We start from the raw sequence: 12,979 nt of genomic DNA, 5'->3' as shown, positions 1-12,979 counted from the left end.
CAGGGTTTCAGAGGTCAGCAGAGAGGTGTCTGGCCCCCAACGCCCCTCCAAGGGGCCAGGAAAGGGGTTTGCTTAGGGTCAGGTTCCCTTTCCTGTGAACCCCATTGACCTCTCTACTGACCACAGTCAGCAGAGGAGCCCTTATCGGCTGCACGGAATGCAAGTCTTAAATGGAGGGGGGACGACGAAAGGAGGGTGATCCCCCAGACAAGAGGCCATGTCCCCTGCAGTCTGAGGGAACTGGGGGGCTACTAGAAAAAGGAAGCTGGGGGAACCCTCAGAGGGGCTGGGGCTGCATTGCCAACCTGTGATTGGCTCTTAGCGCAGGCCAAACGGCAAACCTGCCCAGCAACAGCCCAGAGGCCCGCGCGGCCGCCCAGCGGGGAAGTCAGCTGAGCCGGCCTCCGCCCAGCCGCGGCTTCCAGGAATCGCTGGGCGGGCCCGCCACGCGCCACCCCACCCGCTCGGGGCCTGGGCCCCGCCTGCCGCCCCCGGGAGCCACTGCCTGGCTGGGGGCCCATTCCGCGGGTCCCCACGTCTGATCCCGTGGAGGTTCGCAAAGCGCGTTGTCTGCCGGCTCCCTCTTCGAGGGTGAGCCGAGAGACAGACCGGGCGTTGCTTGTACCCACTGACCCCGGCCCCGGCCTCTGCTCAGTGTTCTTCCCCTTACCCCTTTGTCCGCTTCCTCACCCACTCCCCTCCCCACGCGGCCCCCAGTGGCTTCCTTCGCAGCCGCTTCCAAGCCACCCGGGAGGCTGCGGGGGTGGAGAGCCCCGTCTCTCAGGGACTGGGTGTGTGCAGGCCACTAGTCACGGATGGAACTGCAGCCCGTCCTGCCTGATAGCTCACCCAGCTGGGCCCCGACAGCGGAGGGGGAGGCTGCTTGTGTTGCACCCTTCTAGGCATGGGGGCCCTTGGAAAATTGGGAAATCAGGAGCAGCGTCGCACCTCAGACTTGGGAATAGCAGGGGTGGGGGTGCGGGTCAGGTGCTGGAGCAATGGCAGCCCCTTCGCACAGCACGTCTGGCACACCTCGAGCCCGGGGGCGGGTGAGCCCGTGCTCAGGAATGCGTCTTGGCAGGACATCCAGTACCGCCCAGGCTCCTCCCTCGACCTGCCAGCCAGGCCGCGCTCTTCTTCCAGCCATCCCGCGGAGGACAAGGAAAGAGGCTGGTAAGAGCTTCTCTCCACCCCACGGAAACTAATAAGATGAGCTTAATAAGGAAATGAGTCTTGGAGGCATAGCGCTTACCCGGGGAGCTGCTAACCACAAGGTGAGCAGTTCGAAACCACCAGCTGTGCCATGGGAGAAAAGCGAGACTTTCTACTTCTGTAGGGCTGCAGGTTTGGAAACCCACAGCGGGCACTTCTACCTTACCCGCTAATAGACTCACTATGAGTCGGAAATGACTTGGTGGCAGCTTTTTTTTTTTTTTTAACAATAGATGAGAACAGAAAAATGGTGGGGGAAGATGAGAAAAGAGAGAGATCCCTGAAAAGCCAATTGTCACTCAGCTCCCAATTAAAAAGTTTTTACAGAAAGCTGCTGCACACTGAAGCCCTGCAGTTAGTTCCTCTGAGCTCTGCACCCCACTTCCCAACTGCGTGCCTAAATTGGGAGTAGTGACCTCTAGTGGTCAATGGATAACTTGCAAAACCTAGGGTTGACCAGGATCCTCTCCCCCGGAACTAGACACTTGATCTCAGGTGCTTTGAACTCAGCCCAATAGCCTCTCTGGGCCCCACCTCCTCCTCCTGGGCCCTAACCACCGTTCCGCACTCCCCATCCTTCACTTTGTGATCACCCTGCTGCAGTGGTTCTAATGGTTGGGTCCCTATGGGGACAATAAAGAGCCCCTTTCTCATGTCATAATTCTCTTTAATAAAGAATAAATTAGTTCTAGGTGGGAACCACTTTTAGAAGGCAGGGAGATGGGGGCAGGGACTAGAGAGTCTTACAGTACCATTTTTTTTTTTCCTTTCCCACCCTCTGCCAGCTGGTCCCTGCTCTGGGGAGACAGTCTTTCTCCCTGGAGTAAGGCAAAATTGGAGCAATTGACTCCCGCGTTTCCCCCACCCACAAAAAAGAAAAAACAAAAATAGTTGCCTTTTAGTCCCATGTTACAGAGCAGAACTGCTCCGTGGGGTGTTCCTGGCTGTACTTTTGTGGAAGCAGATCACCAGGCCTTTCTTCTGCAGCACTGCTTAGTAGATTCGAACCTCCAACCTTTAGGTTAGTAGGTGAGAACAAATCGTGCTACCTTCGGTGGACCTCCCTCTGTAGCCAGTTCTGAGAGGTTGGGATAGCTAAAGGGAGAAGGGGTGGGTGGCCAGGTAATAACAGGATGGTTTAGAAGATGTGGGTCCCAGGACCAGAAAAATTAGGTTTTACGCACAACATTGGGATTAATAGGGACAGCACACTCTAAGGAGGTCAGATGAGCAAGAAGCTGGGAACTTGATTTCCCCAGCCTACACGTCTCCTGGAAAACAGGCATTGCCCCTGCGCAGCCTGTGCCCGCCACTCCTTTCTGATCAGTGAGGCACATGTGTGAGAACACACACATCTGTGCCGCCCCAGATACACATCTGAGGACAGGTGTGCACACACACCATCACACCACCACCCAGTCCCAATAAACATCTGGAAAGTCAGCCAGTTATGTCTCTACCTTCAAGTACCCCGAGGTGGGGGAGGACACAGACATCCCTGGTGATGGGCAGCTGGTAAGAGAGCCAAGGGGCTATGAAGTGGGCTGAAGGACAAGTGGCCATGTGGCTGGTGGGATGTGAAAGCCATAAGGAAGGTGTCTCCCAAGCCCCTTTCAGGCAGGCTCCGAAGGGGACCGCTCCAGGATGTGGGCGCAGGAGCGGCAACAGGTGGCTGTGTAGTAGGGGTAGACGCAGAGCCTGGCCTGTACCACCAGGGGGCAATGTGGAGAGCTGTCCTTGCACTGATCATCTGAGGAAAGAGAGGTGGATGGGTACAGGGCGGCTGGCTACCAAGCCTCTCTGAAGGTATGCTGTCCATTCACACTAACCCCTCCCCGCTCCACGCATACACTTCAGCTAACTCCACGCGAGGGGTGTGGGTGGGGACTGTTACCAGGACGCTGGCTGCAGGGCTGGCTGTTACAGGGTCGCTTCCTAGAGGGCCGCAGGTGAGGAGGGCATCGCGTGCTGAGAGTCTGGTTGGCCGTCAGGCACTGGACCTCCCTTGTCTGCGTACCCGCCTGGCAGGAGCGGGAACACTGGGGAGAGCCAGCTGTCACATCAGCCCCTTGCTGTGGTGGCCCCACTGCCCCCCAGCCCTCCACCTCCCTCCCTGTATGTGTGTGTGTGTGTTCATGATGAAATAATGAATGGAGAGGGCCCTTCTGCCCTCCAGGTTCACTGGACATGGGACAATGTTACATCTCAGCTGGGCCTATCTTGGGGGTTCAGTTGAGATACAATGAGAGGCAACACCCCTGCCCTGGAAATCCAGGCTGAGGCAGGGAGCCCGGAACTCACCAGACTCCAGGGAGTGGAGAACCACCTGTCCTGGCAGCCCCTGCCCTGACAGGGCTGCAGGGCAGGGGGTCTGGGCAGGTGGGAACAGTTGCTTGGAGAAGTCACGTTGAACTCAGTCCCCAGTTTGGACACACAGATGATGTCTCTCCGCTGTGTGCCTGAGCCACATTCTGATGAGCACTGGAGATGGGAAGGGGCAGATGAGGGCCCCGTGGGATGGGTCCCCCAGCCAGCCCCACCAGTCCTGCCTCACCTCGCTCCAGGGCCCCGTGTACCAGCACCACTTCACCTCACAAGGCTCCACACTGCAGGCTCGCATGTCAGGAGGGCGGCTTCCCGAAGGGCAGCTCTGCTCGCTGGCTCTGAGACCTGTATCCTGGCCAGCCTCCTGGTCCTCCCCACTCCCAAGGCAGACCACAGAGCGCCGCTGGATGCCCGTCCCACACTCGGCCGAGCACTGTCGTGAAGTAGGGGGATTGTGTGACGGGACTGGAGGGATGGTGGCTCTGTTCCCAGGCGTCATGAATTCAAGGACACCAGCCAGGTAAGGACCACCTCTACAGGTGTCCAAAGACTAGCACCCTGGTACATTTTCCTCTCTCATCTCCACATTCTTCGGGCCAGCAGAGCCTGGCAGCCAGTGGGCGCTTGCTCAGCAAACAGACACTTACTTAGCTGTGTTGAATAAGACCTGGGGGGCATGCAGGGGTGTGCTGGGACTTGGTGCAGGGGAGTGAGGCCCACCTTGGAGCTCCAGTCACTGTGGAACCAGGCCGTGGTACAGGGCCCCATGTCGCAGGCCTCTCGGCTGTGGGGCTTCGGGGGCCCCAGCATGCATTCCCGCTCGCTCACTTCATCGCCGCTGCTTCCGACACAGCGCACCTGCCGGCTCCGCTGGCCCCGCCCGCACCGCACGGAGCACTGGGGGGGGGGCACAGGAAATAGCTGGGCTGCTCAGGTCTCCCCCAGCTTGGGCTTTGTGGGCACAGGCCCCAGGCTCCCATCCCTGGCCCAGTCACTCCTCTGACTTAAGACCTTGGGGTTCCGCATGGGACTGAGTGTGTAAAGACCCTCTGCTGATTCAGTGAAAGGGAGAGAGCCCCCAGGCCCTCCAGGCCCAGCCCCACTCACCTGGCTCCAAGAGGAGCGGACCTCCCAGTGGCCACAGAGCCGCAGCTGGCAGGGCTGGGTGATGTTGGGCCGGGGGAGATCTCCACAGCGCTCCGGCGGCACTGAGGAGCCGCCCCCCCCAAATTCCTGGCGACAGCGCAGCTGGCGATGCTGGGTGCCAGGGCCACAGGAGCGGCTGCAGGACGTCCACTCGCCAGCCTCCCAGCTGTGGGCATGGATAGGCAGAGACGGACGTAGGGGCTGCGGGTAGGGGAGGACATGCCCTGTGCACAGGGACCCCTCAGAGGAGAGTGGGCATGCTCAGTACTTGGGAGTCTGCCCGGCCCCCCTGCTGGGGATAGAATGGCAGTCTTTGGCGTCTAACAGGGCTTTTCCTGCAGTCAGGAAGCTAGTTAGGACAGAGCAGGTGAGCCCTGGTGGCAACTGAGCTTCCACACCCTGCGGGTCACACTCACTATGGGGGGCAGGGCGGGCCGTGGCAGGGCTCCCGGGAGGCCGGGGGTCTGTTGCCCACAGCACAGCTTCTTTCATCCAGTTCCTCTCCCGACTCCCGAGAGATGCAGAGGAAAATGGGGCGCCAGACACCTGGAGAGGGAGAGGAAGCCGGGGAGATGGGATGACCAAGTCCTGTTTCTGGGGGTCTCAGGCCCTGGGACTTGGGTTTGGGCTGGTTGCCCTCTGGAGCCCAGATCCGGGGTACAGAAGTCCCACCTCTTCCACAGGATGCCGAGCACTCAGTGTGGCCCCCTTGCTTCCAGTAGCCAGCTGAAGCCCCCAGGGGCGGCCTGCGGGGGTGCGGGGCCCGCATCTGGGGGATCCGCACCTGGCGCTGGAGGGTGCCTGGGGTCCGGGCTGGACGGGGCGCAGCAGCAGGCTGGGGCTGCACCCTCAGAATCTCTGTGTGGGGCGTTAAGCAGGCCAATCAGTCGTGCCCTACTGCCTGGGAGCCCCCCCCCCCAAATTGGCCCTCCTGCTCTAAGCCCTGGCTCAGACAGAGCCTTACCGGGCTGGAGCTGGGGGGCCGGGGCTTCTGGGGTAGGGTGCTCGAGGCTTGGAGGAGGTGAAGAGATGACGTATTGATAAAAAACCCCTGAGTTTTCCTCCTGGAAGATCATCTGGGGGGACAGGAGTGGTGTTGAGAGTGACGACAGTTTGGGGGTAGCACGCACACACCACCAGCCTGCTTGGCCATCATGACCCACAGCCTGTTCTTGGAGGGACGGAACTGCCCCCTTTCCCAAATCACGCACCCCCACCCCGTGACCCCATGACCCCAGGCTCACATAGACATCCACGGGCTGGGTGGTGGGGCCTTCTGCTGACAGACTCTCCCCAGTGCCCTCCTCCCTGGGAGGCCGGCTATACCGGAAGGTGGTCCCCCCAGCTGTGTAGGACCCAGGGGGGTCCACAGCCCAGTTTCCATTGATGATGGATTGGCCCCCAGGGCCCCGAAGTGCTGTGGGGGAGTGAAGAGACAGGTTAGTCCTCCACCGTCAGATCCTTTCCATTGCCACACGCACACGCACACCCTGCCTTGTTGGCTGCGCCGAGTGGGGGAGCAGGGAGCACCAGCCACCCGTGTGTCGTGGGGACCCAGGATGAGGCCACTGGGTGCTCACCCAGGTAGTTGGCGCTGGGTTGGAGCTGGGCGATGTGGAGCTGGGAGGCTCCTGCCGGGATCAAGAGAATCCTCTGATAGCCCAGGGCACCTCCCCAGTCAGTGAGGTTCCCCGAAACAAGGCGACAGGTAGATCCGTCACCCCCACAGACACCACAGCCATCTGGACGCCTGCCCGAGCCAAGGATTCCATCACAGCCGGGGCTCTGGGAGAGAGTGAGGTGAGGCAGGCCCACAGGAGAGCCAGGCGCCACCTCACACCCACCCGCGGCCACCTGGGACCCAGCAGCTGTTCCCACTACAAGGGAGGCCCTGTCTCCCGCTCAACGGTCAGGCCCAGCCCTCCCCCCACCCCCACCCAGCCCGGCCTTGGCAGGCAGATGTGTGTGCCTGAGAGGAGGCCCTGCTGGCGTTTCTCTTCTGGGCTCTCCTCAGCCTGGCCTGGCAGGTGAGAACTTTTCCCTCTGCGATCTGCTTGGTGTTTTTGTTGGGACAGTGAACAGCGAGCGAGCCCCGCCCCTTACCAGACAGCGTCCGGCCACACAGATGTCCAGGGCTCCCGGCTGACACAGGGTCCCATCCTGGACTTTTTCCGTGTGGCGGACATAGAAGCGGAAGCCCCGGGGGCGGCAGTTCAATTCGCAGCGCTGGGAGCCCTGAACTAGGTAGGAGGCAGGGAGAGCGGTGGTTAGCCAGGCCCAGTGAAAAGCCAGTGGGGCAGAACTCCAGGTCCCTGCCTGTGCTGTGCTGTGCTGAGACCCAGTGGTTGCCCAGGTCACTGAGACCTACAAGGGGGTTACATCCTTGAGACCCATGTTTAAGAACGGCCGAGCTCGAGGGCTCCTCCTGGTGTCAGGGTGACAAGGCAGAGGGTAATTCTGCCACAGCTGTGAGAGCGCACCCCTCCCGCTGTCGCCACTGGATAGGCCCTCTCTGACCAGGCCCCTTCTGCACCACATCCACCCCATGCGGCCTCCATGGAGCCGTTTGCAGGCCTGTGCTGAGCCTCCGACCCCAGCCTTGGAGACGAGACACGGGCTGGGGCTGGAGTGGACAGGACCCTCCTGTCCTCCGTGCCTCCAGACCGGACGCCTTACCTTCAGTGAAGGGCTCCCACTGGTACAGCTGGCCCAGGAACTCCTGGGAGTCGAAGGCTGCGCACTGCAGGGCCCGGGGGTCCGGCTGCTCAGGCGGGCAGAGCTGAGGTGGAGCAATACAGAGGAGTCAGCTGGGGAGGAAAAGGGGGGAAGGGTCAGGGGAGGAGGGGGAGAGTCAGGTCTGTGGAAGAGCTCTGAGGCTTATATCCCAGCAGCCTAGAGGTCAGGGGCCTTCTCCCCCTCGCCCCCCACCCCGTCCCAGAGGAGGCAGGCCAGAAAAGCTTGGAGGTGTGGGCTGTCTGTCTGCGGAAGCACTCACCGCCAGGCTGCAGGCTCTCAACTGCTCCTTCTCGCCGGGGCAGCTGGGGACAGGGCTACCAGGTGCAAAGAGGCTCCAGAGTGGGGTGGCGTGGGGGCCAGTGCTGAGCAGAGGCAACCAGCCCTCTGGGTAGCGAGGGGCAGGCTCCACGGGAGACCCCTGAGGAGGACCGCTCCCAGATCTCCAATGCTCCCTGCTCTGCTGGCTTCGGCCCCGAGGGACGTGGGTGAGAGGGCTGGGCCGCCTCCCCACTCCCCGAGGACTGGCCCACCTCTGGGGGTATGGTGTTCTCTGCTGGGGGGGCACAGCAAAGGAGACACCATGTCCTGGAGAGTGGGTGGGCTCTGGCTGGGAGGCTTGGTTTCTGGGGTGGGCCCCTGAGGGCAGCTCCTTCTGCGCAGTGGTGGGGACCAGGGGCCCTGCTGCAACGGACAGGTTGAGGGCGGACAGTTCTGTGGGTGGGAACTGAGTTCCAAGGGTCTCCTTTGGGGAGGGAAGCAAGGCTGGGGGGAGCTGGGATCTGGGGGGCCTCCGGGGATGCCTACGGTTCCGGTGCAATGGTAAAGCAAAGGGCACTCTTCCATAGCCGAACATTCCTGGTTTGATGGAGTCTCGAACCCGCGGCCTGAAAAGGTGTCACACACACCCAGGGTCACAGTTCTGGCCACTTCCCGCCCTACCTCCCAGTATACATCCTGGCATCGAAGACAACACCATCACCACCACCCCCACTAAACCATGTGTCTTCTGTTCTCTTTTTCTACCCCCAAGCCCCACTCCCCACCCTCCCACCCCAGCGCACCTGCGGGCCCCCTGCCTCTCTCGGGCCTCCTTCCTCCCAGGCTGGGAGGCTGGACTTTGAAGTGTGCCGCCTCTTTCCAGAGGCAGCTCTGCTCTGTACAGGGGGAGGGCTGCCTGGGGGGCCTGGGCTTCTGGGTGTTTGGGGGGCCGGGGTGGGAGTGGCAGGCTGTGAGCTGAAGGGAGCTGACAGAGCCGGCTTCTACGCTGCACCCCCACTCCACAGGGCTGGGAACAGGAGGCCCAGTGGTCCCAAGGCCCCCAGACACCCTCCGGGCCTGGGCCTTCCTCTGGAGGTGTCTGAAGAGAGTGCCCGGGCAACACCTATGGGCAGAAAAACGTCAGACCAAATTAGGGTGATTCTAGAGCGAACTGTGGAGCGGATCAGAGTCCAAGGCCCAGCCCCAGGAGGCAGGACTGGGACCCAGTCATCTTGACGTCAATGGCAAGGAATTGGAGAGTTGGCCAGGGGAGGCTACGGCAATGGAGGCCTGGGCCTGCAGAGGTGGGCAGGAGGTCAGGGGGAGATGGCAGGCAGGCAGGTGACAGCAGGAGAGAGGTGTGCCTCTGGTCCCGGGCTCACCTCCTGATCCTGGCAGAGCTGGGGGAGGGACAGCAGCAGCATCACACACAGCTGCCGGGGCCTGCACATCAAATCAGACAAGAGTCAGGGGAGGGTTATGCTGCCTCAGCCACTCCCACCCCCACCCCAGCAGCTCCCCACATCCTGAATCATCAACTTCTCAGAAAGCAGAGGTTACTCATCACTGGTTTCCCCCCATTTCCAGTGTGTTGTCCCCAGCACCATCCTCCTAGCCCCACCTCTTACCTGCCCGCCCACTTCTCCATCGCTTCCCCTGATGGCCCAGGACAGGGAAGGGAGGAGGGGGCTGGCCGCAAAGGTGCTACTTAGGCATCTGGGCGAGGAGGGATGGAAGCCTGGTGGTCACTTCTCCAGTCTGCAGAGAGCCGGACAAGGAACCCTCAGAAGGCCACCTCAAAGTGTGAACGGAGGTATGGGGGAGACTGGCCCATCCCTTCATGCTCCTAAGGGTGGGAGCAGGCCCTTCTGGTGCCTCTCTCCATCTGCTGAGACTAGAGGGTGCGGGGCTGACCTCAGCCTCTTGCAAGTCTGGGTCCAATCCCCTCCCCTTGGCCCATAGGAAGGACAGTCTCAGCTCCTCCCTAGACCCAACCAGGCCAGTGTAGGCACACAGGCAGGCTCTGTCTTCAGATGGTCCCTCCTGCCCCCCAGAACCCACTGCTGCCCCGACACTTTAGGACCAAGTCAAGCTGCTCCCCAGGGTCCCAGAGCCTGTGCGCCTCTATGGAAGCTACAGCCTCATCGTTCACTGCTGGAGAGTTCGAATTGCCAAGCCTTTCAGTTAACGGAATGTTTAATCCAGGGCAGCACCATGATCCTGTCTGCACCCCCCACCCCCCGCCCCGCCCTGCCCCATTCCCCACCCCCACCGGGGAGTACCTGGAAAGATGAGGAAGCAGGCTCAGGTGAGGAGGAAGCCCCCTTGGACTTTTCCAGAAATCAGACCCTCCCCAACCATCTGCTTCCTACTCTCCCCAGCTTGTTCTTCCCTTTTTAGCTAAGCTCCTTAGGGAACAGGCAGGCGCATCTCTGCCTGCCTCAAACACTTCTGAGCCAAGGGATCAACTTGGTTTAACCTCCCAAGCAGCAGGTCATTCTCCCACTGTGGCTTAACCACCTCACTGTCTGGTAAGCCTTAGACTGCTAACCTGAAGGTTGGTACTTCAAATCCCCCAGGCGCTTCCCGGGAGAAAGATGAGGCTGTCTGCTCCCCACAAGCTTTCTCACTGCTGTCAAGTTGATGGCAACTCATAGTGACCCTATGGTCAGGGTAGAACTGCCCCTGTGGGCTTCTGAGGCTGAGTCTTCATGGGAGCAGAAAGCCTCCTCTTCGCCCAGCCATGAAGAGTCGGAAACCCCTTGGGTTGCTGTGAGAGAGCTGACCAGAAGGCAGAGGGACTTAGGTTCCTGGGCACCAGAGGTCGGTGAGTGGCACAGGAGGTTGGTGCTTGAGTATTAACCTCAAAGCCGACGCTGTGACCAAGGAAAAGCCTGCAATCAGCTTCCTGTAAAGATGACGGCCCAGAACACCTCATGGCTCCTCGCTACCCCGTAGCCTCTGCACAGGGTTGCCGGGCATGGGAATGGACTGGACGGTGCCATGGTGCTGCGCGAGGTGAAGGAGGGTTTGTGTCACGTAGGACAGCAGGCTGGAACCTGGGCAGGAGAGATGCAGCGGAGGGCTGCCCTTGCCCTCCCATCCTAGACCACACGCATCGAAGAGCCAGACAGCAGGAAGTTCTCCCTGAAGTCTAGCTTTGAAGGTGGGAGGAGTGTGGGTTGGAACCTCCTGGCTTCTTAGCCTGATTCTCCCCACCCCTCCTTGCCCTCCAGCCCCCTCCTTCTTCTTTTGCGCCCCTCCCATCCCCAGCCCCCACATGGCTCTTAGTTCTGCTTTCCAGGAAAAAAAAAATGTCTGTTTCTTTTGGAGGCAAAAGGCACCCGGGAGAAGAATCCAAGGAACCAGTGCCGAGGTGGGCCAGCTGAGGGGCAGCAATGTGACAGAGAGCAGGAATGTGCTGGGGGATAGCAACACTGTGCCCACCCACCCCCTTCCTGCTCCAAGACCCCGGAACTCAGGACTCTAAGGTAGAGATCAGAGTGGTCAAGCCAAACTGGCGGGGTCACCTCGGCTGCTCAGGGGTGGGGTGCGGGGTGATATGCTTATGGCAGCTCCTTCCCCTGGCTGGGCTGGCTACTGAGGTCAGAGACTACACCCTGATGGGTGGGAGGCTGGGGGCTCCCAAGAGGGGTCCACGTTCCACCCAAACTGCCATCTCTGCCTGACGCCTGGAAGCCCTAACCTGGTCCAAGGGAAAGAAAGATGGAGGAGGACAGTCCTGCTCTGCCCCTTCTGTGCTTCCAGCCCCCTCTCTGTGCACCCTCTGTCCCTGCTGCTCTCCACGGGTCTACCCAGGACACATAATCCCATCCTGAGCTGGGTTTGGCTTTGGCAGTTCCCTAGAGAAGTGAAGGGTGGGGGGTGGGGTGACGTGAGTTCCTGGGGCCCCAGCCAGGCCTGGCTCCCTCTCTGGAAAAGTCCCACCACCACCACCCTGCACAGCTGGGCAGGGGCCGACACCCCCACCCCCCACCCCACCTCCGTGGATACAGGCTCACATTTGGGCTTCTCACTGCCCTCATCTGGGGTCTCCCACATCTTCCCAGGATTTGGAAAGGAGAGGCCGGCCACAAGTGGTCACTCTGGGGCAGGCTGGCCACCTGGACTGAGCCTGGTCACACCTCCTGACCCTGGCCAGGGATGTCCCTGAGCAGAGACCCAAGCAAGGCTAAGACCTGGACACCCAGAGCACCCACCTTTGGAGAACAGGGCACCTCTGGAGGGGCTGCTGGTGGAGAGCCCACCCCCGCACCCCCTTAGTTGTCCTGCCCTGCCCCCCACTTCGGGCTCTGGAGGACCATCTAGACAGGTGTCCTTCCTGTGGGCGACCTCTTCAGCCCACAGGTAAAGCTGGATCAGGGCACCTACCCGCATCCCGCGCCCCTCCCCATGTACCCCGACTCCAGAAGTCGGAATAGGGGCGTCCTCAGAGCGAAGGGAAGAGGGTGGCGGCTTCAGCGCGTGCCGGGAGGTCCTGGGTTTGTTTTCCAAATTTACTATGCGACTGAGTAGGAATTTTGTCTGAATCCCCGCCCGGCGGTGGGGCCAGAGTTTCGTAGATCAGAGCCCCTCCCCAGGAATTGGACCCCAGGGTGCGGAAGATCCTGCGAAGCTCTAAGTGCTGGGGCTGGGGTCGTGGCGGGGCGCGGGCGGCGGGTCTAACGGGAGCAAGGGGAGGGGCGCCCGGGGCCAGGGGTCCCCGGGAGGGTCTGTACCTGCTCTGCGCGCCCCCGGCGGCCCGTTAACCCTGCAGCGCCCGGGCGCTCTCTGGAGGCTGCCTCGCTCGGCGCGGCCACTGCGGCCCGGCGCCCGGCTCGGCCCGGCCCGGCTCGGCTCGGCTCGGCCCGCGGCTCCGCCCCCGGCCCGCCCCCGCCCGCCACGTGCCCGGCCCGCGCCCCGAGTGTCCGCGCCCGCCGACGGCGCCCGGGGGGAAGCCGAGGCGGCCGTCGCTCCGGTGCCGTCCCAGCCCGCGCGCCAGGCTCGGCCGGGGCTCCCGAACTCGCGGCGGGCCGGGCCGGGCTCGGGTGGGCGGCGTGAGCGCTGCGCCTGCCCCGGAGGGGCGGCCCCAGGGGCGCCGACGGCCCGTCTGACCGGCCCGCGCGAGCCCCGCTGCTGCTGAGCCTCAGTGCCCCGACTCGGCCGCGCCAGCACTGGCCAGCTCCGTGCGCTAACTCCCCAAATGCTTCAGGCTCCGCATCCGTTCCGGGGCTAATCTGATCCAGCTGATGGTTTCTGGAAGAATCCTGCCCAAGCCCGAGTGGCGATGACATCTGGAGAG

The 12,979-nt window shown here is 61.9% G+C and overlaps 1 protein-coding gene across 3 annotated transcripts; it reads right to left on the bottom strand.

Moving 5' to 3' along the window:
• Positions 1-1,858: 1,858 nt before the first annotated feature.
• ADAMTSL4 (ADAMTS like 4) lies at positions 1,859-12,545 on the bottom strand. Of its 3 annotated transcripts, none has more exons than XM_075561319.1 (18): positions 12,417-12,545; positions 9,306-9,435; positions 9,060-9,120; positions 8,481-8,800; positions 7,679-8,303; positions 7,360-7,462; positions 6,787-6,923; positions 6,264-6,468; positions 5,928-6,100; positions 5,648-5,759; positions 5,356-5,541; positions 5,100-5,229; positions 4,645-4,849; positions 4,258-4,434; positions 3,767-3,970; positions 3,514-3,693; positions 3,107-3,251; positions 1,859-2,962 (listed from the first exon to the last, which is right to left on the bottom strand). In XM_075561319.1, the coding sequence occupies exons 2-18, from the start codon at positions 9,323-9,325 to the stop codon at positions 2,826-2,828; spliced, it is 3,120 nt and encodes a 1,039-aa protein (XP_075417434.1). In that variant the 5' UTR covers positions 9,326-9,435; positions 12,417-12,545; the 3' UTR covers positions 1,859-2,825. The 3 variants fall into 3 exon arrangements, with proteins under 3 accessions (XP_075417434.1, XP_075417452.1, XP_075417444.1); XM_075561337.1 differs by lacking the exon at positions 12,417-12,545 and adding an exon at positions 12,070-12,341; XM_075561329.1 differs by lacking the exon at positions 12,417-12,545 and adding an exon at positions 10,229-10,865.
• Positions 12,546-12,979: the final 434 nt, after the last annotated feature.

The sequence above is a fragment of the Tenrec ecaudatus genome, chromosome 1 (genome assembly GCF_050624435.1).
Source record: "Tenrec ecaudatus isolate mTenEca1 chromosome 1, mTenEca1.hap1, whole genome shotgun sequence".
NCBI classification, from domain to species: Eukaryota; Metazoa; Chordata; class Mammalia; order Afrosoricida; family Tenrecidae; genus Tenrec; species Tenrec ecaudatus.
This window is presented reverse-complemented; position numbering and strand designations above follow the sequence as displayed.

Excerpts from the sequence above, each read along its gene's own strand:
- ADAMTSL4 (XM_075561319.1), bottom strand. The coding sequence starts at position 9,325 with ATGGAGAAGTGGGCGGGCAG. Across the intron at positions 8,801-9,059 it reads AGCTCTGCCAGGATCAGGAG|GTGTTGCCCGGGCACTCTCT; the intron begins GTGAGCCCGGGA and ends TTCTGCCCATAG. Across the intron at positions 7,463-7,678 it reads TGAGAGCCTGCAGCCTGGCG|CTCTGCCCGCCTGAGCAGCC; the intron begins GTGAGTGCTTCC and ends GCTCCACCTCAG.